This window comes from Corvus hawaiiensis, chromosome 2 (assembly GCF_020740725.1).
Source record: "Corvus hawaiiensis isolate bCorHaw1 chromosome 2, bCorHaw1.pri.cur, whole genome shotgun sequence".
NCBI lineage: Eukaryota > Metazoa > Chordata > Aves > Passeriformes > Corvidae > Corvus > Corvus hawaiiensis.
In genome coordinates, this window is record NC_063214.1 from 81,649,713 (window position 1) to 81,675,851 (window position 26,139).

Consider the following 26,139-nt stretch of genomic DNA (forward strand, 5'->3'; position numbering starts at 1 on the left):
ATATTTCAATTAAATATAGCCTGAGACACATAAGCAAAAGTCATATTTCACATATGGAAGCACTGCATACATACTTGAACTTTGATGATTTTGCTTCTGAAGTTGTTTAATACCACAATAACATCTGTCAGATCAGCTACAGAATCTGTTCCTTCATGGCTGTGAGGAGGAAAAAAACCCATGCAAATGTACTGTCTCATTAAAATAAACATTGTTACTTGGGTTGAATCAGAGAATAAGGTTTAGAATTGCTGATATCTATAGAAAAAAAATTACTTGCACCTAATTATATTTTAACTTCAAAAACTTTCTGAGTTTTGTTCATCACTGGACATTAACCACAGTGGTAGCCCTTACTTTTTAGTTTGAATTTTCACAGGAAATTTACCAATCAATGAAAAAACGCAGTAACCTAGAGCCAAACATACTATTATGTATTATAGAGATACATATTACATTCAACTATTAAACAACAATTTATTTTTCAAATATGGAAAACATCTTAAAAATTGCTATGTGATGGCATTAAATGTACTTTAAAAATAGATCTGCTTAAAAAAGTATAGGGAAAGCTTCATCACAGTACTGAGATATTTAAGATTGGCTTTCAACTGGCAGGCTTTGGAAACTGTACCCCTGAAGACAAGGCTGTGCAAGCACCACATGAATCTCTGCCTTATTGAACATCAGTTTAAAGCCATTCAGGTGTCTCCAAACTGTACTGCAGTCCACAGAGTGTAGCTAATATGAAAAATGTTACTGTCCCTGTTGTTGTTACTGTGATACAGTATAATAGCAACATAATTTTCAAATTTTCTAGCTTTTACACATCAATAGCCCATATATTTCCCCTTCAATCCCTTAGGTCTTTTATCAGCATTATGTGGGTATCAGTATTATTATTCCTCTCGCTAAAGCTACCCATACAAAAAATGGGTTTAAGAAAGTAATCTGCAACCCCTTAGGTTTCATTTTCTTTCCCCTAGAAAACAAAAATAGTTAAAACTGGTTTCAATGTGTATCATACCACTTACCTAAACACTGCAGGATTTCACACACTCACCTGAATTTTTTATTTAATAAATTTTTTGCAAAATGTGCCTGTAATCACTAAGTCTCATACAGATGGCCTATCCTTGCACAAAACAATGTTTAGGATTATCTGAACTTTTCTACTCTCTGTTATAGTTTTATTTTCACACTTTTAAAATATCATACATATGCACACCCAGCCAACTACAGTCTTTTTATCACAGGGATGTACAGTGCTCAGATTTGAATTCCATTTTAAATAAAGTGTGTCACTAAAAAGTTCTAAAATGGTAAAATTAGATCCAAACACAAACTGCTGATAGCAGCAGCCAGCCTGCTGTTCTCATTTTTGCCCCCAGTGTTTACACAACCAAAATTTTCACTGTTATTCACTCAGTTACCTCAAAATCCCTATGCTATGCGTTTTGCAGGTAGATAAAGAGGATTCTGCTGATAAAGAGGATTTTCCAAAGTCTTTAGAGTATTCTCAGAGTGTTTGGTTTGGATGTAAATTCAACAACATTGCTTTGTCTCCCTAAATCTCCTTCACGGATGCCTCCCTGTGGGCTCCATCTTTACTGAGAGCCAACTGTTTACTCTGTGCAGAACTCAGTTTGATGAATTTCTGTCCTACTATGAAAAACCTTTTTAAATCCAAGCAAAACATCTTGCATACTGACAGCACCATTACATATGTAATAATAGCTGCCTTATTGTTATGCAATTGTTGTCAAAAGCTAAATGTGTTTAGCAGACTGTTTATGCCACAACTGTAACATCTTTCAAAACACTTTTAATACAAATACAAGTAAGTACCAATATAATACAAATTGTAATTTTCCATATGGGGAACAAAAGAAATTGCATTCAACAAATGGAGATCCATTAAAACCTCAAGTCCAAGAAACAAACACACAACTCCCTGCCCAAATTATAAAATACAGAACTTTCAGCTAAGCAGTCTGCATGACATCAAAATATAATAAATTATATCTACCTGCCTTTTTACAAAATAAAATATTCATCAGGATTTTATGTATATCTTTAGCTATAAATTATTTTCTGCAATCTTATCTTGCAGTACCTACTTGTTTTCCTACCAACATCAAAGTTCCAACAATAAGCAGTGCTCAGATTATTGCTGAGTATAACAATTTTCATTTTCCTAATATTCATAGTAACTTATTACTAGAAAGTTGATTTAAAAGCATGACTGCATCAAAATAATGACCCTTGTTAGAAGCAGTCTTCAAGAAGAAAGAGGCAGTTTATTTCAAATGTTGTGTACTTACATAAAGTAAAAATAAATTACTTGCAACTACGAGAGAAGCAAATAAGTTAAGTACTGCGATGCAGAACATGCTGTAACTTCAAAGTCCTGTATTTCTCCTAAAACCCTATTTATAAGTAGAGGACTGTGCCTCAAAGAAAACAGGTTCATCTCACAGTTCAACAGGAGAGGGTATGACTCATATATAAGGATGGAGAATATACTGCAATACCTCTTGGCAAAATTCCACCCTATCAAACAGTTGCCTGAGTTCTTGATAGCAACTTCATACGATTAATACTGTAAAAGAAATATCAAAGACCCTGATGCAGCCCCTTAAACATACTTTTCCTGCTGTACTTTAAGTCTACAGCTTGTAATAATGAAATGAAGTAAATTGTATTGTTTAGATTCCTCATGAGGTATTAGTTTTTCTGACTTAGCTGAGTTCAATTAAGCCTGTTTGTGTTACATAGGGAAAATGGGCAAAACCTCAGTAGATCATTTAAATTTCCTTTGATCCAGCCTAGAATGTAGAGTGATTTTGTTTCATTTTTTTTCATTATTTAACTCAACTACACCTCATTACATTCTTTTTTAAAACCATGCTATCTTACATAAATCACTTTATATTTCTTAAGAATTAAATGCTAAATTAGACAAATGGTACAGCTACAGTTATCAGAGATTAGGTGAACTTCTTAGAGTAAGGACTATGTTCTTCTGCTTTTTCAACAGATTGTAAGTGAAAAAAAAGAAATTGAAAATTGCAAACAAATAGAATGAATCTAACATCCCATTAACATTTCTCCCTGTAACACTGATATTAATGTATTAACTAAATGTTCAAAACCACAAAGAGGTTCATCAAATTTTTTACTTTTTAAGAGCAGCTGATGAATAACAACATATAGAACTATGTATTCCAGGGCTTCAAGTAATAATAAATATTTTATAAGAAATAGACCTATTTCAAGCCACACAATTACTTTGAGGGGGAAGAGAGATAACAGGAAAAAGGAAAAAAAAAGGAAGAACTGAAGCTGAAATTAAATAAGCAATACTGGTCCTCTAGAAGGGATTAGATCTAAAGCTTCAAGAGAAAGCTCTCATATGTTACAGATCTATGCTGTTACATAAAACATGGGGAAAAGGTGATTCTCCTAAGGAACAGTTGGAATGATGGTGAGCATATATATTCCTTTATATGAAAATCAACCATGGAAATCACGTATCTAGAAGCCATAGAGATGTCAAATAAATGCCAGTTATGGGAGTACAACTTCTCTTCCACGTACAGAGGTTTCTCCCAAGAGAGGAAAATGTGGCACAGTCAACATGCAGCCAGGGTCTCAAAATGAGGGGTGCTTTTATATCCTAAGGTGGAGTTGTAACCACAGTGATTCTAGACTTAGACAACTAAGAAACACTCAGAATTAGTTGAAGAAAAAAGTCTGGAACTGAAATGAATATAATTCTCCTGTTAAAAAAAGATGCCACCTATAAATATACTGCATTCAGAGGCACCCTCAGGGCTGAAAAAAATTATGAGAGGGAAATTCATGGTACCTCCTCCAGCTGATCAAAATGCCTTTGGAGAGCCAAGCTCCACTGGGCATACTCTTGAAATTACATGTAAAGTATGTTGGGAATGACAAAATACTAATCAACAAAACCATGAGTGATATTTCTACAGAATTTGGTGCAAGCAATTGTGTGATAATGCTAACCATGCATGGAACTGACAGGACAAGTGTCTGGTAGCTGCGTAACTGTTTAGTAAGAGACTTAGCTGGCATCTAGTCTAGCTGAGCAGCTTAGGTTTATTATGCATTAGCATACTGAAATACCTTCAAAAACACATGAAACCATCAAACAACAACAATATAGGAAATAAGGTATCCCTTAAAAAACTTTAAATTATCATTTGTATCTTATACTTTTTTTAATGCTATCTTTGCTTATTTTCCTTCAGTATTGTCAGAGCTTTTCAAAATATGCTGCACTTTCAGAATCATTTTTATTTCCAAATGATGGATTCATACTTACGAAAAAACCTGATAAATCTCTTCAGATCTTCCTTTACGCAATCTCAGTGTCCAAGCACCTGGATTTGCTTTCAGCTGAAAATACCCCTAAGTAAAAAAGACAGGCACTTCTTGTGGTTGCATTTCAGACTCAATCATCTACATATACAAAAATCAACTACCCAACATTTAAACTAGGCCTGAAAGAAGTGTCAAGTGATGCAACCAGTTATCACCTTTCCTGTATGTCCATTTTAATACCTTCCAGTGCTCTGCTTATTTCTAGCTGAATTTGAGTTGGGTACAGAAACTCTACCAAGGACAGCAAGTAAGTGAGCAGCAAAGAAATCAATTATTGAACTGACCCTAAATCGAAAATCTTCTTTGAAACTCAAAATTTTTGTCTGGAACAGCTTTCCAAGTCAACACAGTTCCTTCCCATTTTAGGAACAATGCAGACAGCTATCTCTATGTTAAAGTCAGACAGAGAAAGCTTTGAAATGTGAAGAATTGTTAGAAGTTTCATCAATGCCAAACATCAGCTACTGCTGAGACCGTATTCAGTACTTGTGCACAAATCAAAGATTCACAATTTATTAAGCATTTCATTCCTTATGATACAGTATTTACAGAGAATAGAAAACAGCAGATAGGTAAGAGGTCTTATTCATCAAAATCCTTCCCTATCAAATTCCCTTAGCCAATAGAAAATAAATCTTTCACTTCAGAAGTCACATGGTCTTCTGCTCTACAGACTGCCAACATGAAAAATAATTACTCTGCATGATGAGAAGAATTCTCAGATGTGGGTATGTCCTACAGAGGCTCTAAGCACTTACCTGAAGCATCTAAAATAGGAGCCTTCTTTTGCCTGGATCATTGTGTAACAAAAAGGGTTATTTTAATCACAATGTGAATCATACCTTACATTTGTCAGGGAATCTCAGCCTGAATATAAAACTACCTTCTACCACCTACTAGAGGCAATTAGGCTATCAGTTTAGGCACTTCAGGCAAGAGTCTAAAATTAGGCTATATTCAAACCCATACTGGGTCACAGGAGAGGAGCAGGGGGAAAGCTCAGCAAACTAGATGAGCTCAGCTCCAGGTTATGCCTGTTACTTTTAGCATTACTAAGCTTGCAACACAGAGAAATAGATTTAAAGAACAAGATGCTCATGAAGAATTCTCACAAGAAGAGCGCAATTGTACTGACTATTCCTGTACTAAGTACTTACGAGGTTGGCCATCACAATAGTATCAACCATGACAGGATTCTTCTTTGTGCCCAGAGTGAACTGTAACCCTCGAGGAGGTTGTCCAGTTGTCACATCAAAGCAATGTCCTTCAAGCAATATATATTCCAGTTCATACTCTGCTATAACCGCCCCTTTTATCTATGGAAGGAACACTTCATCAATAAATTATGTCACATAACTATGTGGGAAAAGCAATATATTACAGTCACAAACATGTTGCGTGGGGTTTGCCTCGAGGTAACTTCCATAGTCAAAAAAACCCCAAGAAAGGTCCATCCAGCATGAACTTCACTCAATTATAAAACAGGTATCCAAGACAAAGAGGAAGGATCACTCTCTGGAGGTACCTCCCCTCCACTGGCTGTTGAGGAAGCTGATGAACTTCTGCTTTGGTAAGGTAAATCCCAGCTTCATTTTCACAATACACTTTCCAAACGCTCAGCTTTGGTCAATCAAACACCCTCAGTATTTTGCACAAGCTTATTGACTCAAATAAATCTAATTACTTTGGAGATGAGGGATTAAAATGTAATAAAATGCAATTAAATAATAATTGAAAGAACTGTGAACTAAAAGAGGGTGACGTACATTTTAAACTACATTAATAAACAGTAATGAATTCCAGTTTATATGAGGATTTACCTAGGTTACAAGAACTAGGAAACACAAAGAATCCTTTAATTGCTTTACTTTTATCTGAAATGTAGTATTTCTCTAAACACAAAGCTCAATTTAGCAGGTAAATTGCTTTAACTTGTACTTTGCATTCTGATCTTTTTCTATTACATTGCTTTCCTTTAAGACTTGTCTTATTTTTTAAGAGAGAAAATGAAAAAAAGATGATGACAATAGAAATGGTAAAATATTGACTAAATAATCAATTACCAAAGAAAGTATTTCCAGAGAACAGACACAAGACAAATCTCACAACATTTCAACTTCCCTCTTGAAGTAGAAGGGGCAACACAAGTTTTACAGTGTTTGCAAACTATTACTTACTTCCTGCAAATGAATGTTATCAAGATCACAGGAACTGTTCACTGCTTCAACCAACCAGCTTTCAGGAGTGATCATGTTTAAGGTCAAAAGAGGTGATTCTGGCAATTCTAGGAATTTTGCTACAGGTTCAGAAGGAAGGTGCTTGTTGATCCCATAAGTTAATTCTGGTTCCAGAACAAAACGATAGAAGCTGTTAAAAAAGAAGTGTGACAAACCCCCAATTTTTATTGAAATACGAAGTTCAAACATGAAGGTCTTCTAAAATATTTCCAAATATGGTGAATATTTACCAAGTATGATGGTGTTGGAGGCAAAGTAGCTCACTATTCTCTTAGAATACCATCAGACAATCCCTACAGCATATTGAATGGGCTGGTAGACACACACAGATCTATTCACTTTTGGTAATTTTGCTGTGGAAATGCCTGTTTTCCATCAACACTCTAAAGGCTGTGAAAGTGAATACCCAAGAGATGCATCTAGACATCTCAACTGTGAGCAGCCTTGAATTCCCAGAATCTGTATCACTGAACTAAGTAGAAGGACTAATCTCTATTGGATGTCACTAGCAGCAGCAAAGACAGACCAAAGGAAAGGTAAAGTTTCTCTGTTCCTCTCCAGCTCTTCCCCCATTTATTCCACATGTAAAAGTTCTCCCATGGACAAGGAAAGAACCAGGCACTAAAACCTGAAAAAGTGCCCAGCTTCAAATGCAATCGATGATCACACAAGACACTCAGAAGACTGATGATTAAGACCCTCTTGTGGAATAGGAGATGTGATGTAATTCCTCTCAAAACGAATAAAAACTAAGGACCTCTGTTTGGTGGGCAAGTGATTAATTCTCCAACCCACTGGCTAAAGGACAGGCACTACCACCAGCCTCTCTCATAGGTAATTAGTAATACAGGTGTTAGGATTATAGGTAAAATACCTGCCAAGGAGATGGCTTGTGCTAAAGCATTTGTCTTAGAGGGAAAGGAATCCTCTCCAGGGAATTAATTTCAGTGTAAATGTCTATCACTGAATTAGTGAATCCTGTTTTTTACACACAGATAAAAGAAACTTCCATTTATGGCAAATACATTCAGTCTATCATATTCTCAATGAAATATAATGACATCTCAAATGCAGACTGTACATTTATTCAGATGAATTTAATTCTTAAGAGTACTGAATCTGTAAAATTGATTACACAAACAGTGGGCTGTAAAGAAGCCCATTGTTAGGAAGACAATCTCCCTCTGCAAGTTTTCACAGGCCTAAGTGAATCTCCATTGATTTCTTTAAGGCCTGGTAATGAGAGGTGCATTTGATGGACTAGATCATTCCCTGTGATACCATGCTTGATGCCTTAAAACAAGAACTCCTCTAAACAAGTGCAAACTGCTTAGGTAACATTCAATGAAAAATGAGTCAACAAAAAGAATCCAGAAACACAAAGCAATGTTTACTTTTTAAGAGAATATACACCATTAAGGCTGTTTTTTCAAACTAAGCATGAGAAGCTATGAACTACTCACCTCTTCAGTGGCACTTCAGACAGCTTAGATTTGCAGTTCAAAAATAACCTGAGTTTCATATTGATAATGTCCCTGAGTACCTACAGAAAAAAAAAATCTCTGTAAAAAGTGGTTCTTGGTAATCACCAAACTTTGAAAATAAGCCAAAGTTACCTTTGTGACATCCTGCCATTTCTCAAGTTTCAACAGAAATCTCAAAACTTTTAAAAGATGTAAATATATTTGTATATAAAGGATATTGTCAGATACTCTAAATAAAGGTATGACCTTTCCTAAAACTGCATGATTTAGCATATGATATTCTTGATAGTCAAAATATTAATGTCTTCTCCTACTGATGCAGTTTTCTAAAAAGCAGCTATCCCCATTTTCCAATGCTTGAGTAAATTAAATTATCACCCTTGTTACATTGTGATTTTAAAGCACTTGAAGGTCTCTAAGTACAACATATACCTTTTATTCAACAACCAGTCTTAAAACAATTACTTTCGATCTTATTAAAATAGTTGTATATGGAAAACTGTTACATATAGTAAAGTTCAGACCACTATTTTAATATTACTTAATAATTTTAAACGTCAACAATATATTAACAGTGTATTAAACCATTCAATTAACTTCAAAACATTTTGGTAAGTTAACATTTCTATTTTTTTCCTCTCAGTTTCTTCATCTGTTCATTTCTGAAACACTAATGTTCTGGATGTTGTTATATAGGAACCATAATATTAGGAGGGTATTTTTTTCTTATTTTTGTGAGCAATCTGTTTTGCTTAAAGCCAACAAAGTTATTAATTTCTTTAATGCACTCATAAAAACCTTTATCAAGTTACCATCATTTCTGTGGTTTCTGATACAAAGTGCTTATCTGAAAGCATAAAGCAGCTGTGCCTGCATTTATGGATATTAGAAAAGCCAATAAGATATAAAAGCTAAGTTACAATACCAATACTAGTAAGGCTAATATCTAAAATTACTACAATGGCAAATAAATTTGGAACAAAGCAAGACAATAGTCATCATTAAATCTCTCTTTTATTATAACTGTAATTTTTCTTTCCTCAGTTCAACTCATGGCTTACACACATTCTTTACTACAATGCTGTAACTTTACTTAGCCCTAGGGACCTGTTCTATTCCTAGTTTCTTATTCTCATCCTTTGTGTCACCTGAATACCATCACTGAAAAACTACTGAATAAAAAATAAAGACTAGGGAATAGCATATTTGTGTGAACAAGTGAAGAAGCAGGAAATGAGAACCCAACAGCACTGGAAGCATAAGAAGGAAAAGCACTACATGACGTAAATTTAAGACCACCAAAATCAAAATAGATGTCAAAGTGACTCGAATACCTATCTATCATTCAGAATGAAGAGAATGATAAAAACCTGTATTGGACTTTACCTTCAAACAAAACAAAACCCTCATCCCATTAGCAAGAATGATTCTTAGCAATCTGCATTGATAGGCTTTTGTGTAGACTGAAATTATCTTGCAGAAGGCTGATGTATCATTCCAATTCATCCATGAAATTTAGTACAGTACCCCAAAAAAATGCCATTCTTAATTAACATTTCAAAGGAATTTAAATAGGAAATGACAAGTAAGACAATAATTCCTTTTCTCTGTGTGTTTCAACAATACAACTTCTGAAATACTGAACTTGGTTCTATTACTTAGGGCGTCTGAGGACACCAAAAACCAGGGCATTCGAGTCAACACATGAAAATGGTGACAAAATTAGGAAGACTCTTTTATAGGATACTTGAAGAATTCAGTCTGTTTACTTTAAGTCAGAAAATTCAAAGAGCGTGGAAATTTAGTTCAGGAAGCACTGTAAAACACGGCTGAATTATTTCAGGAGGCCTGAAAATTATTCAAGAGCCAGTTTTATTGTGCATGTGCACAATAAAACGTCATTTGCAGAACACTTACTTGAGTTACCACAACTCATCTGAAGAACATTAACTCAGTAAACCATGATTATTGAACCAGTCACTTGGAATTGTTTATGAACCTCAGCATAATAGAAAGCATCTGCACTGAAAACAAACTTATAATAGAATCTTCAACAGAACTGGCAAAATGATGAGACCATCAATGCTTACAGCATGGATCTAAACAAAAATCTGTAATTCCAAGTCTGAGTTTAACAGTCAGGTTAATTAGCCACTGGAAAAGCTCAGTAGGAGCTCTAATCTCTACTCAACTGCTTGGTAATATTTAAATTAGGAATTGATTAAAAAATTATTTCTACTTCAAATACTAATTGTTAGAAAGAAGTCCTGTGGCCTGCGTTATATAGAAAATCAGACTAGACTATCAAAAGGGGCTCCTTCAGGGATTCCTCTTACTTCAGGGATGGAAGAAGAATTTCTCTCTGAAGATAGAATGAACAAATGACTAAAGGCAAAAGATAACTGACAGGAAAAAAATAAAAGGCTTGATTTTTCTCTCCACACTTTTGAATTACTGGATACTTACTGGAACAAGAAAAAATGGTGGATGATCCTATGAGTATGTCGAATAATTTTTTCTCATGTTTTTGGTGAAACATGAGGAAAAACCCCCACAACTCTTCAATTTTGTCCTCTGTTTTAGCAGAAAGAATTTCTACTTTTCTCACATCAACTTAAGAGATCACCCTTCATAACTTCAGGACTAGTTAGCTTTTCCATATATTCTGCTGAGAACTTGTGTGGTCCAACCATGGTAAAGTTATGGCTGGCATTTAAATATTTACAGTAGACAGTGACTCTGCCTCGTCTGGAAATACTTGAGGGTGAAGTCTGTAACAAAAATGGAAGGTGCTACCTGCCTCACTCTGGAGAGGATTGGAGCAGTTCATATGATACAATACAGTACAGATTTTAAAAACAGAAAGCAGCTTTGACTGAGCACTCATTCATGCTCTGATTCATACCTTGCCTCTCCCCTTAAATTGCCAGTCTCTTACACTAAGCAGTAAAGTTTGGATTACAGCCAACCTAAAGCTATTGACACCTCTCTCAATTTCAATCCCACTTAATATGAGTAACTTTTTGTTCATATTTTTAATAAAAAATACCAAAAGATTTATTTGAAGTGACTATTAAGTGACACAAAGTAATACAATAGAGTAGTCTCACCAGGGTGAAAAAACCCCATCATGATATGGACATATTCAACACAGACTGGGGCAAGAATCCTATGTTCTGCCATGGTAGTTACTCCACAAATTTTGCACCATGAATAGTTACCAATATAATATACTTGGCTCTAATCCAATTATGTAACTGAAAAAAGAGCCTTTAAATATAAATATATTCTAGCAATTCAAGTTTCTAGTATTTAAGTCACCTATATATAGTAAGCTAATCAGAAAGGCATTCATTTAAGGACTTTGAGTTTGGGGCTTGCTGCATTTGCATGTCTGTTTTGTTTCTACAGCAGGAGATGTTGGCTTTCCAGGTAATAATAATATTTACATACATATATATATATATACATATATATATATATATATATATATATATAAAACTTTCAGGTGATTTTTCCTTATTTAAAAGATATTATTAAAAAGTTTAATTTACATTAAAATATTTCTGGCTTGTTTACTTTCAACAGCATTTCATTATTCTCTCCTAAGGGTTGGCTTCTTGCATAAAACTAGAGCTCCTATGAATGAAGCAGGAACTGCAATAGCTGAACAGCTTGGGACACCATGGGAGTCATTTGCCCAAGCATGCATGAGGGACCCTGTTGAGCCCAGAGGAATGGAGGTTTCTGCTCTGAGCTATAAGGTCCTTGATGTGATTCATATAATAATATGAACTTCTGGATAAATTGAGAGTTTCCAGTCCATTTCAACATGAAAATATTTTCATTTGGTAATATCAAGCTTTCATTTTAACTGAGAATGGTGAAATGAAAGACCTGGTTCTAGAGAAAAGCTAGTATTCTGGAGTCTTGAAATAGCAAAATTTTTTATGAATTTAAAAAAATGTTTTACTTTGCTCCACTATATGAAGAGTGAGTGGATGCTTCAATATTTGATATAAAAGGTTATGAAAATGGGCGGGGGGGGAGGAGAACATCAATTAAAGAATTTATGAAACTTGCATAATTACTGCAGGGGGAAAAAAAAAGATAAAATAGGATGCAGCAAAAATCAAGTTGGAGGCTTCAGAATTGTAAAAGACCACAAAGTGAAGACAAAATTTACATTTTTAAGGGAAATATAAAGGAACCTGAGACAGAGTGATATTCTGCAGTAAGTGAAAGAAGAAAATAATTTTAGCAGCTCTGTTTTTAGGACAGTTTCCCTTTAGAAGATCAATAACTACACACAATGGAAGTCTATCTAGATATACTTGGTAGTGTTAATTAACTGATAAATATCCCTCCAAGAGCTGAAAGGCTTACAGCCCAATCTTCTTATGATGATATTACAGGTCAGATTTAGACCAACTCATTTAGATGCCTTGGAAAGCTAAGGTGATCTGGGTTTAATGGAAAGAAGCACCTCCTAAGTGCTGGTTTAATGGAAAGAAGTACCTCCTAAGACTTTGAGATGCAAAAAATTATGTACACAATCTCCTCCTTTCTTTCTATTGACTGTATAGAGCACTTACAGACTCACTTTAAGAGGACTGGGGCATTTGAATTTTACTTGCAAATAAGGTATTCATAATAATGAATTAGGTCATCCTCAACTTCTTTTATGAATTAAAATAAGTAAACATATTTTAGAGGAAAAAAAAACCAAACCAAATTTTGTTTACCCTTTACTAAACTGTATGTGGAAATCAGAACAAGTTTAGTAACAACTGAACTACAAAGATGCAAATTAAAAGAAATGACCAGCATCTTACAATCAATAACTGAGTCATCTTCTGTGCCTCTCTTGTCAATGGATCCACAACAGCAACAACATCATAGAATGGGTCATTCTCTTGGGGCTCGACTTTTACTACGCTGTTAAAAAAGTATTAAAAACAAGTGACATGAAACTCTAAACTGAATTTGTTGAAATGACAAACTTTAGACATGAATTTGCAATATCAGAGGCACCTAAGATTTTACTCCTCAAGAAAATATTTCCTTCATTTCAAGCAATAATCATGATTTCTCCCTGTGATACAATTAGGAAAGCTAAATGTGAACAAAAAATATAGCATTAATCTACATACATCTATACTGGTTATTGATTAGATACATTCTCCAAAACAAAACTATTAAAATAAAACACAGTAAGACTTAAAAAAGGGCCTTTTTGTCACTTGTCTACAGTTCCCTTCATAGAGATCTGGAATCATTGGATTAGACAAGTAGTGGTAGTGACACAATTTAAAAAGAAAAAAAAAAAGGGAAAAATGGCATCTGAGAAGTGTGAAACTTGATACCTTTTTTGCATTCCAGAAAATAATTCAGTTTGATAAACTTGTAGACTAAGTCAAGCAAACCCTAGTTAAAGTACTCTGGATCTACAGGAAGGAAATGTCAGTAAACTTCATTTTAAAAAAGAAAAAAAAAAAAGTCGTATGCTGTAAATACAGAAAAGGGACTTTCTGAACTTGTTTTCCACAAAACAAATGGTAACAGCACAGCACTGACTATTGCTAGTGTAACTTTGAAAAAGGGGTCAGCCTCTTAGAAAAGGCTACCTCTTAGAAAATATTTCATTCCTGCTCTCAACAACAGGGACAGCCCTTCAGCACAGCACACTGAAGCACCTTTACTAACAAAAATAAGTAGGGATTCACAACCAGCATGACAAAAGTTTTTATAAAAATTTGTAATTTGATCACAGTTCTTTTATTATCATACGTCCTTTTAAAACATGTACCATCTGCTCCTTTTTCAGCAAAGGGCAAGGTTGGAAAATCAATAGGTATTACTAATGAATTTGTCAAGAAAAAGGTAAAGATGCATTATGCTGTGGCAGATGAGCAGGCTGTTCACACAAGAATTTTAAAATTAGAATGCTTACTCAAGTTTCCAAAGACTCTATGTAATCATCATTACATTCAAATGTTAATAAAAAAAATACTCTAAGTGCATTATCATGACAAAACTGACCTGTGCTGTTCTTTGAGCAACTCAACATCTCGTCTCATCTCTGTTTTAGGCAAGGAAGACAGCAGGGCATCTATTTTCATAATCAAATCACTGCCACTGTATTAAATAAGGCACATACAGTTTGGTTTTCATTAGAGAAGGAGTAAAAAATTAACATTTTAATGTCTTTCTCTTTGTATAAGGGATATTTAGAAAGCCCACATCCCAGACCTGGACTCTAAGGTGATTAACACCTTGGGACCTGTAGCTTTGAGTTAAACCTTTAGCATGACAATGCCCAAGAACCACTACAGCCTTAGAACTTTTGAAATGTACACTTCTTAATTTTAAGAGATGCAGAATTCAGAGTTATCATTCAGCCTCACAGCAATTATTTTTCTCAATTGTGGGGTCTTCAAATCTGTGTAATTTGATGAAAATGTGGGGCTTGGTCCACAAGGTGAATTAAACCTAAATTAACCACAAGTTTTTATTAGTCACAAGTTTGCCAAAGAGATCTGATTCAGAATCAAGAGAATTGAGTATATGATGTCAAAATCTGCTGACATTTATAGCTCTTTATTCCTTTTTTTTTTTTTTAATTTTCCCATTTATGACAACATCTAGAAACAGACATAAATGACCATGTTTCAAGTTGGCCGCATCTTTATATTTTTTCTATTGGAATTTTAGAAATCTAAGTTCTATTTCAACGTTGCTAAGTCGTATTATTTGTCTAAATACAGTTTGTGTCTCACTGCTTATCTCCTTGAGTTCTATCTCTTGCTGATTTTGTTTATCTGGCAATGATTCTTTCAGTTGTGCCAGTCCTTCTAGGTATCAGAAGTGATACTCAGAAAGTTGATAGATACTGTAAGAAGAATATAATTTTGCTCTCTTCTTTGTACACAAGCTGTAGCCTTAGACTAGAAGATGGCTAGGACTCATCTCATCTTTACACTTCTTCAATGAACAGATGTGTGAATGTTGTCCAGCCTGATGTCAGGGCACAGCATCTGCCCATGCCTTTACAGGCTCCCTTACTAACAATTCCCAAAGGCAGTGACTTCAAATATTAATAGTCAGATTGGGCATAAGATGCACTGTATTTTATCAAGCTTATTATTATTCTTTACAGTTACTCTTATGTAAACAAAGCCTAGCAGAAATTGTTTACTGTTAGCTGTACTCTTGGTTGTAAGTACAGTCAAAGTAGGGAAAGTATTTGGAGTAATTCAGCAGAGCTGCACACATGTTATGGGGCAAGAGAATTTTACCTTTTACTACTGTTTCCCATCTCCTTGACAATAGCTTTAATCTTCTCTGCTGAGGTACTGTATGTTATCTTTTCCAACAAATTAAAGTCTTCTGCAGAGAATTCATTTTCATCTAAAGGACCCAGTACCTTAGATAGAGAAAAAAAAATGTTAAGTGTAAAATGTCTCAATAATGCTCTGGTTGTAAGTAAAAATAAACGAGTATTTTAAATGAGTGCACAATATTCAATATGAAACCCCAATCCCCATATACATCAACACTATTAATTATAAAACTAATCAAACTTTATAGCAACTATGCAGAATTGGGTTTTTATACTTATGTGACTATAGTTAATCGTCAATCACAAAGAATAACTGCAATGGAAATACCCATGCTATTTTTCATTATACATCCTTCTGTTAAGGAATATACTATTTAGAAATAACAACTCTAAGTTTAAGAAAAAGCTCTCTTAAGTAAAATATTTTAAACTCAAATTACTACTTGTCTACCACACTCTTTAGTTGTTTAATTCTATGAACACAATCTTCTTCTAAGACTTGTCAAATGAAGCAGAATGGATAGTAAGGAAGAACAGGAAAGGATACAGAATGCATAATAAGAGAACACACAGGATTACTACACTTTTTGGTGTCTGAAGGAAAAGAAAGTGCCTTGGAGTCCCAGAAAATAGCTTTGAGGATGTTGTTTGGATTTTCTACTCAGTCTATCAGGCCAAATTGACCCAAGACAACTTCAATAGCCGACAGGGCTCCCAGGATGTAGAATGTCATGATATAAATTTGGTGTTGAATGCCTCTCTCCCAAAATTCAACTGTTTTCTATAAATGAGAGGTTATATAACAAAATTCCACCTTTGATTTTTTTATTAATAATGTATAAGATAGATGAAACCATAGTGTAATTATGAAATACTATGGTAACTTAGTAGAAGCCATACTTAAAAAAATTAATTTGCTCATAAAAGCAAAACTTCTGTGATGAAATAGCAAGAAAGGAAGGATATCCCATGTCTTTTTAAAAGTAATCCTTTAAAGTGAAAGCACACTTTCAGAGATATGAATACACATTATTAAATTTATCCAAATATTTTAATGAAACTTTTTGCCCAAAACTTAAAAGATATCTTATTTGAGCTTTTTTTAGGCATGGAGAATAGTAATATTAATTTATAAAATAAATTCACTAACTTAGTTATAAGGGAGCTGACATAAAAAAGCCAACAGTTCCTTAAGGCTTCATCAACAAAAATGCTTTCCGTGTGTTTCTTAGTGGTATTTCAGTTGCATCTCAGAAGCATTTAGGATGCCTAAGAGTAACCCAACTCACAATTTAAAGAGTTACCAGTAATGAGATGCCAGCATAGTTTTCTTTCTGTTTCTTTCTAATGGTGTAGGAGTAAATCAAAAATAGAAGAGTTAAAGAGTAGTTTGTAAATTGTACATTTGTGATGTAAGGCACTGACTGTCATTTAACAAGCACTAAGTATGGAATGCAATATCATATTTTTTGATCACGCACCATCTACTTACAAACTGTAATAAAGGCTACTGGTTTCAGCATATACATACAAGAAATTGAAACAACAAAGTTGCTATACTTTTATCTGCATATTAGGAATTAAGACTATAAAACAACTTAATATTTATAAAAATGTGGTGTTTTAGAGCTTGAAATACTAACCTAGTCAATGTAATTTATATATATTTATTTACATGGCAAAATAAAGGTAACTTCAGGATCAAAAGTTATTCTTAAACACCACAAATAATAAATCAGATATTAACCTATTTTGAGAATTTAGTCAAATTAACTCTAAAATAGCTGTAGGAATGATATACACACATAGTAGCTTCAATAGAATGGAGCTAAGGAAAAAATTAGGAGTAAAGCAAAATAAAAAAGCAAACATTCATACCATTCTCTAACAACTGTCTGAATAAATGGGAAATCAATATAATGCATTTTCTTTAGTTTGAAACTGAAGTTTCAGAAGTAAAAAAAAAAAATCCTACAGAAAGATTGAGAGACTTAATTTCTTTCTTACCCTGCCATTGCTGATAACAGCCATTTGCCCAGGAAGCAGCTTCAGAACCTCCTGGCAGAACAGCTGGTGAGTTTTAATTAAATCCAGTCCTAAAGTGTTGTACTTCTTCTCAAAAGTATCGCCATCCATTCCCTAAAGCAAAGGTAAAGCACGAGATGCTGGAATGATTCAGCAAAAATAAATTTTGTAACAGATGAGGAAATCAACGGTTTTCTTCAAGTTATGTGGTAACCAGAAATCAAAGTAAAACATCCACCTCAGCTTCAGTGCAAGCACATGATTGCTGGAGTGGAGCCACAGTCTCACACCCATCTAGAGTGCAGTCTGTACCCTGGGGCAACTGTGAATAACCATGAGAGCAAAGCTGAGCCGGAGGTTAAGCAATTTTTTCATGATCCAGCACAACAGCTGCATGAAAAGTAACACTCTCCATTAACAACTCAACTGTATTCTCACTTCCAGGAAAAAGATATAAAAAAATTCGTATTACTCTAAAAACCTAACAATCATTCTAATATGGTCAGTGGATACAACCTGAACATGTTTTTGGGGAAGCCAACATCATCCAGAAAGACACATAACAAATTCATGTTCAAAGTGGGGAAAAACACGACCAAAACTTACACTGGAACTGTGCTTCACCTATCAAAATTATTCTGATATGTATATCTTCCATTAGTAATATACTGACCAAGCAAACAGATTCATTCAGATACAATTAATATAATGACATAAATTAGTAACATAGCATACACAGCTTCATTAGAGACCTTTATGTCTCTCAAAATTTATTAAACAATGAAATAAGAGCATGACTCAAAAACATTCATTTTCTAATATGGTTCCAGAGAGTTCCCTTAGTCTTCCAACTCTTCTGCTTAAAAACACTAAAATGCACACCTCTTTCTGATGGAAAACCAGTAGTTAGCAGCTGTTATTTCATAACTCACCTCCATTCTCATTTAGTCATAATTTTCTCTGAAGTCTAAATTCTTGAAAAACATTAATATTGCAATTTTAACTAAACAAAAGAGCTATTAAAAAAATCAACAATTAAACTATTTTGGTCTCAATTATTTGGTACCCATATGCTAAATTTTTCAGTACTCATATTTTCTCCATTTAAAGAAATTTTCTGTTCTTCAATCACATAAAAGTCATCAAAAATCCAAATCTGCTTGAGCAAAAACTGTATATGGGTTATAAACTTCACTGGCATTTGGCCAAACACTGTTATTCTCAACATCTCCTTACATTAAAACATATGTAAAATGGAAAAGAAAGTAATCTAATTTAGTTTGCACTCACTGGGATGAGGAATTTAACAATTTTAGTTCCAGCTGCAAGGGATTTCGCTGTCTCTTCCTTACTGAGTTTACTTAGGAAACTTTTTAAGTTGCTGTTGTTTTGGGTTAGAAAAGCAGCCAAAATTCCTCTTGCAATGGCTGTGTTATCTTCCTTTATTTTTGACGAAGGATTGTTCAAAATCCCAACTCGTGTATGACTGCTTGTTTTCTGCAAAGAAAAACACAGAACAATAAGTAATTTTACAGTTCCATCTGCTGTTACCTAATGTATTCATATCAATTATAACTATGTGAAATGCCCTTAAGTATTTAATTTTTTGCAGCTATTTCTCTTTAGAAAAGATACATCAATGACTAATTCAGAACAACTGTGAGTAAAAATGTGATTAGTAAGGATTTACCTATTTTGTGATAAATATTTTAAATAGAAGTGTTAAGTTTTTTTAATAGAACAATTGCTTTTGAGCATTTTGCAGAAGCATGTTTTTAACGAAGGACATACACAAGTGTTCATTTACAGACTTCAGAACTAGTTTTATAGATGTCTTTCTACTTCACAAAAATTATTGAACTAAGCATAAAACAAATGAAAGAGAATTTATCCACTTATCACTCTAATCTTCATCAACAGAAAAATCTTTCACTTGCTAGTGCAGTGATGCCACTCAAATTTTACCAGAGAATGGGATGATTCTAAGGTAGGATCAAATAACATCACAAACTGAAGAAAAGGTAAATGGACTCCACTGCAGGAAGGAATAAAAAAATAAGGAATGCAATCACTGGTATTCAGCACTGGAGAGGCTTCCACTAAGTACTTCCAAGATGGTCAGAAAACTGAGGAAGCACTGAAGAATCTGGGCTTGCTCCATCTGGCAAAGAGAAGGCTATGGAGAACCTGAATAGCAACCAACAGCTACTGATGGGGGAGTAAAAAACACGACAGGGCTAAACCCTTCCTGGTAGCAGCAAAGGGCACAACAAGGGGTAACATTCGCAAATTTTGGCCTGGCAGAAAAGAACTGTAATGTGAAGGCTGTGCAACACCAGAGCAAAATGAAAAGGGAAGGGACAGAGTCACGTCCTTGGAGATTTTCAGAAATCCTTCAAACACACCTATAGCTGACCTGATGTAATGAAGGCAGTAATTCCACTTTGAGTGGGAGGCTGAACTGGATGACCTCAAGAGGTCTCTTCCAGCTAAGACAGTTCTAAGCTTTTTCCAAATGAAGTAAAAATCTATCAGTAGTTTTCAAGATAGCTGGAATAGCTAAAAGTGAATTTCCTTCAGCCATTTTTCCACCCAGATTTTTGCATGCTTTACTTCAAGTGCTGATGGCAAGTCATGAGCAAGTGGTGACTGCCAAATCTGCTACTATCAGAAATTATACTATACCCTGACTTGAGAAATAAAAGGGACTAGAGAGGAGTAGAGAACCTCAATACAAATCAATGGACTTCTAAAAATACTGTTTCGGTTTTTTTCTCATGAAACTCAAAAATCACTGGACTAAGAAATACATGAGGTTTATCTAATGTTTTGGGTTTTTTCCCTAGATTCTCCTCACCAATGCAAGAGGACTTGGCCAGGTGGTTCTCACCTCTTAGTTGGGAGCTATGGCACATTTCCCCTTTTGAAGACGGTTAAAAAATGAAGCTACAGAGAGAATACATCTGTCAAGCCTGAGACACAAATCAAACAGTCCAAGAAATTAAATGCCTTCTGCAATAAGGACTTGTACTGCATATTGTTCTTTATCTTTTTAAAAGCCTCTTTCTAAGACACAGTTGTTACCACATACTTTCTGCAACATACCAATTTTCTAATTCCCTCAGGGTGGTTCCTATTTCATTCTTGATTAGAAAATCTAGATGCGTTCCCAATTTCAGTTTAAGTACTCTTTTAACCTGCCCCAAACAGAGGGTCTTTTTGTCATTTATATTGATGTGACATTTATACTTTCTAAAGTATATTTATATTTTAGACATTCATACTTTAAATCCTATTATTAACACAGAAGACCTTAAAAATAAGCAAACTCATAAATGTGGATGATCCTCCTAGCATATTAAAACACGCACAAAAATTGATCTGTCTCAGAAGCACACAAACAGCACAGGGAGAAATGGTTGCTTCATGGCCACAGCTGTGCCACATAATACAGGAGATAAGTGCTTAATGGTTCACATCAACAGGCAGTATCCTAAATGCCTTCCCAGTAACATTCTGGGCTACCTGATGGGAGTAAGTCTAACTGGGAAGAAATTCACCCTTTTAATACACAGTGTCACAGTTTGTCTCCTGCCTCATGAGTCCATGAACAAAATGGAAATTTCCATGCAGGAATTACAAAACAAAAGCACAGTCTCATAAGTCTGCACCCGATCAAAAAAAAAAAAAAAAAAAAAAAAAAAAAGAGCTGTTACACTTTTATTTAAGAGCATGATTTTGAATGTGCAGAGACAGTTGTTAAGAACATATTCATAATAACTATTTTAATAAAACCTGCTAGAAACTCACCAGGCTTTTCAAGGCATTAGAAAGCAGTTGCCTACCAGCTGGCTTTTCAAAATCAGCAATAATCCAGATAGTAACAGCATATAATGCATCCTCATCTGAAAATTAAAGATAATCCTGTTTTACATTCTGGAGAATCTTCTCATAACTAATGAAAAACAAACCAATTCTGTTTGTCATTTCAAAATTTATGTGTATATTTGACTGCTGACTTCCACTGTAAGAATCCTTTCCCCTCTGAATTGAAATAAGATTCTTAGAAGGTAATTTATCATTTTAATAGGAGGGAGGCACTAAAATAGCCGATCCATTGTTGCAGCACTTAAACAAGAAGGCCCTAAATAATTAGTTCCAATTAACAAAACCCGCTTTACCAGAGGTTACTTGTGAACATTTGATGGAGGCTGAGCATATAGCTAGCAATGAAAAGAATTAAGTAGTTACAGGAATGCATAAACTAGGCCAGTCACTTTCCCTGGCAGCAAAGGGAGAGTCCTTCAACTAAAGGCAGGAAAAAACGTATCATTTCTGGACACAAATGGGATTATACTAAATACAGTCCAAGGAAAGTAAACTACTGTGTAAGTGTACACACAGAAAATGTCTGTTTTTCTTGCTCTGTGGTCTCCTGTTCTTTACTTGTCAGAGAAGAGCAATGGTAAATGAAAAATTTTGCAAAATTATCTGTAGAATATTATCAGTCTACTCAGGTCTATCATACATCCCCCAAAAAATAATGCATATAGCCTGAAATTTTCCAAGGTTCTGGTGAGATGCTGGGAAAAGGTTATTATTAATTGTTGCTGTGGTCTAGAGAAACACACTGGGCAGAGAGATTTGAAACGTAGATTCCATCTTAAAGGTTATAGGTTTTACACAAGAGACCTCAATCTTAGAAATAAGTCTACAGATTGAAAGCCACTCATTTGACAGCTTACTGGGATGTCCCTGTGGTTGTAGACACAGAACCAAGTAAGAGCCAAATAACTTTATTTTAAAGAAATTTAAGTGTTTGGCATTTCTTTCTGATAGTGAATTAAGTAAAACTCTGTAAATACCACATAAAAATCACTGAATGAACAGCACTTTGTTAACAGGGTAATTATGTCCCTTGATGGACTCATGTAAATGAGCAGCTGTTAACTGTCTACTTCTAGAATTTAATAAGGCAAGACCCCATGCAGAATTATGCCCCCACTGCTGTAATTTCTTCTCTCTCAAGGAAAGGTACTTGTGTATGCAATAAGAATATTTTACGTCAAAAAGTATTTGAAATGTACAAAAACATTTGAGGTTTAATAAAGACAAAATGTATAAATGGGTTATAATCCATCAGATTATATATAATAGAATATAACTTCTATTTCTTTTCTATAGAAAGCCAAAGGCTCATATAGCAAAATTAAACCATCTAACTAGAGGAAAAATAAGGAGATACTTAATAAATTAGAAACATAATAAATTATTCCTTAAATTTAGAAATACCTAATTTTGGCACAGACATACAAATTCTATTCATTCTGCAGTTGATAATACTGCAAGTAAGAGTAACTTGAAAACCGAACACACTCCAATATCCTCAAGTAAAACCATATTAGTATGGAAGCTGAGTCTATCTTCAAAGCTGCAAAAGTCTTGTAAAGCCTTTCAACTCCATGTCTGTAAAACAAAAACAACTAGCCACAACATCCATCCCATTTCAAAGCTACAAAAACTAAAACAGCTACCCTGTTACTTATAATTCATGTTTACAATATTCAGATATGCTCTGCTTCCCAAAAGAAGATACTGTGATACTGAGAAATGTTTAATTTACATGGAATCCTTGGGATATTGACTTACTTGGGATATCTTACTGGTAAATTTCAACAATTTGTAATAGCCATATAAAGACAGATAGATAACCTATAAAGAAAATTAATTACCTTTTTTTGTTAAATACTTCATGTTATCTGAGATTACAGCACTTTTATCTTGTGAATCCAAAAAGGAGAAAGTAGAGAAGTCTTCCACATGAAATGGAACTGCATAATGTAAACCACAAAGTATTAGATTTATAAAAATGAAAACAAAACTGAAAAACAACCCACAAATCATAACAATATCCAAGAAAAGGAGTTACCAGAGCTGGATCTGAAATGTATGTATCTTCTTTCTGCTCCAAGAATACTGGGGTTTATACGTGAAACTACATTGTTCTGATCCATAAGAAAATCCACTGCATTTACATGATCATCTAACAAACCCTGCAGTAAGAGAAAAATGTAAAATCTGTACTTTTAAGACAGATTTTCAAGACAAACAAAGACCAAGTATTTGTACAATCTTTCAACTGAGCTTTAAGTTTCTACATACACCAAGTTATGGACAATGTCAGGTCAAAACCATACAAATGTGACACAGGTAGTTATTTCAAAATATCAGATACAGATTTTTCAATGAACAACTGCAGTACATTCTCAGTTTCTGGTTGAAAAATTCCATACAATGACTACGTGCTTAGCCGATCCTTCAGCCTTGAATAATTTAAATATACTGTTTCAAAACCATGACCAGAAATTAACGTAACAATGTAATTGCAGGTGTGATAGTATTAATTTCAAGCCATCTCATTATAAAAAACTTTATATATAAACATTACTGAAACAATTCACTGTCAAATATTTCATCTTGCACTCGTTCAGAAATCTTAAACATACCATGAACACTGCCCGCTGGAAGGAGCCACTGGCATCAAAAATCCTCTGAAGAATAAGTGTCTCCAACTCTGCTGCATCCATCTCCTCTCTGGTAAAGGGCACGCCATTAAACAGCGCTTGAGGCAGCGGGCCCAGGCCACTCTTTTTATAAAAGGTTGCTCCTGCCTGATCAAATCAGAAATATCACAGGATTAAAGAGACTGTGGCTGACTGTAGTAAAAAAATGAAACTAATATCAAGAGAGGATGAACTCTAAGCACTCTTCACTGTCACACCTTGTCACGAGTAGCAGAGACAAAACAGAAAGTGCTTGGAAACCAACCAGGACAGATGGGACTCATTTGTCAAACGAAATGACAAAAGAAATTATAGATCCATATACATCACTGTAAACTTTTGCTTTATCATCTTGCTGAGAAATATTCTTTTATTCTGCTTAACATTCCTAGCAAGTAAAAATAAAGCAAATAACATTTGGAGAAGAACCCTGAGACAGTCAAAGCTGCTTTTATCAAAGAACCCACCCTAGAAAAAAACCTCAAAAGAGTTTTGTGTTTGTAAGTCAAGTTTTACTTGGTAAGAAAGCAGAAGAGGCTAATTTTTCCCCCAAGTGAAAAAATCCATGAGACAAACAGAAATAAAGATGTACTGTAAGTAATTCCCCTTTCTTATTCTGCATCCCTTCATGTTTTCTTTCGGTGCCACTTTCTGAATGGCTACAAACTCTATGGCAGTATCTATGCTTCCATCTTTCTGCCATCCTGCTGTCTCCTCCCTGGTCTTCATCACAGTCCCACTGTCCCTGCTTGTATGGAGGATTGCCTCCTGGTGGCTGACTAGTTTTCTTCCTTTAATATTCTCTATGGGAGATTTTCTTCTCCTAACTGTTTCCAGGGCACATTCAAACTGCCCTTCTATATGAAGCCTCCAGGCTTCATTCCAATGAGGAACAAACACTGTAAGGCACACAGCGCTCTTTTCTGGCTGCCTCAAAGCATCTTTTTAAAGAAACATAATACACATTTTATAACAAATCCTAAAAGGAAATGAACAAAATGGAGTCAGAAACAAGATTATATAGATAGCATGGCTGAAGACACATATAGGAAGAAGGTATTTTATATATGTTTTAGCAGAAAACTGATTACTCAGTCAATTAGAGATAAAAATGTGATCTCTATAGCCTTTAAATTAAAATCCATAGTTGTCTTTCCCAAAGGAAATTATAAGCAGAAAGCACAGTTAAAGAAAACAACGATCCACCTAGAAAAAAGGCTTCAGCTCCTTATCCAGACATAGGTAAACAATTTCTACAGCATGAGGGAGACCCCTTGACATGCCTACTAGAAAAACACTTGTGGCTCCTGAAAGGAGCAGGCAAGAGTAAATTTTCATAGCGAGAGTAGTAATGCAGAAACCTTTACAACATTTCCATTAATGACTGAATGGTGGCTGAGGAACAATTTGACTCAAAGATGCTGTATTTACTTGCTCTAACACTTAGCAATCCTTCAGCTTAGTAAATACACTGAGTTGTACACTGCAGTATTTCATACTCAACATAGGTCTCAACATACCTGCCTCCCTTCATCATATTCAGAATGAACATCCAGGATACTCTGAACATCAGCACGGGGGTACTCACTTCTAAGAACATCTTTCACATCATCTACTGTCAGAACATTTCTGTCCTTCACTTCATGGTACATCTGTAAAAATTATAGCAGAAAGAAATTAAAAAATTTAGTAAGTCGTCAAACAGAACTTGATAAATAGAAGTAAATAAACAATAAGTAAGTATAATCTTTTTATAGTGCTCTAGCAAATTTTATATTGGTATAATTTTACATAGCTTTTATTGCTATACTGCAGTTTTTATACTGCTTTAGTAATTATCACCATTGAACATATGCACAATTTTTTATCAGAGCACTGTTCTGATTGATCTATTATTTTACCTTTAGTCTAAATCTGAAGTGGCAAAGGAAATACAACTATGTGAGCTGAATGTGAAAGGTTATTCCTCTCTACTAATTAGAGAAGCAATTTAAATTCTCTTTATAAACTACCTAAAATGGGTAGTTACCTGAATTCATATTAATCCAAGCCTAAACTAGTCAGTAACACTTTTGTCT

General features: G+C 34.5%; 1 protein-coding gene across 5 annotated transcripts in view; it reads right to left on the reverse strand.

Annotated features, from left to right (window-relative positions):
* UGGT2 (UDP-glucose glycoprotein glucosyltransferase 2) overlaps positions 1-26,139 on the reverse strand; it is an 80,110-nt gene that overhangs the window by 14,217 nt on the left and 39,754 nt on the right. For all 5 annotated transcript variants that reach the window (XM_048295793.1, XM_048295792.1, XM_048295794.1 and 2 more), the window contains 15 exons: positions 25,582-25,713; positions 24,005-24,169; positions 23,428-23,551; positions 23,231-23,329; positions 21,309-21,403; positions 18,789-18,995; positions 17,481-17,612; positions 15,430-15,557; positions 14,174-14,269; positions 12,967-13,069; positions 8,111-8,190; positions 6,588-6,777; positions 5,568-5,726; positions 4,352-4,437; positions 75-159 (listed from right to left, as the gene is read on the reverse strand). In XM_048295793.1, coding sequence (XP_048151750.1) covers positions 75-159; positions 4,352-4,437; positions 5,568-5,726; positions 6,588-6,777; positions 8,111-8,190; positions 12,967-13,069; positions 14,174-14,269; positions 15,430-15,557; positions 17,481-17,612; positions 18,789-18,995; positions 21,309-21,403; positions 23,231-23,329; positions 23,428-23,551; positions 24,005-24,169; positions 25,582-25,713 — 1,881 coding nt within the window. The remainder of the gene's footprint in view (positions 1-74; positions 160-4,351; positions 4,438-5,567; positions 5,727-6,587; positions 6,778-8,110; positions 8,191-12,966; positions 13,070-14,173; positions 14,270-15,429; positions 15,558-17,480; positions 17,613-18,788; positions 18,996-21,308; positions 21,404-23,230; positions 23,330-23,427; positions 23,552-24,004; positions 24,170-25,581; positions 25,714-26,139) is intronic.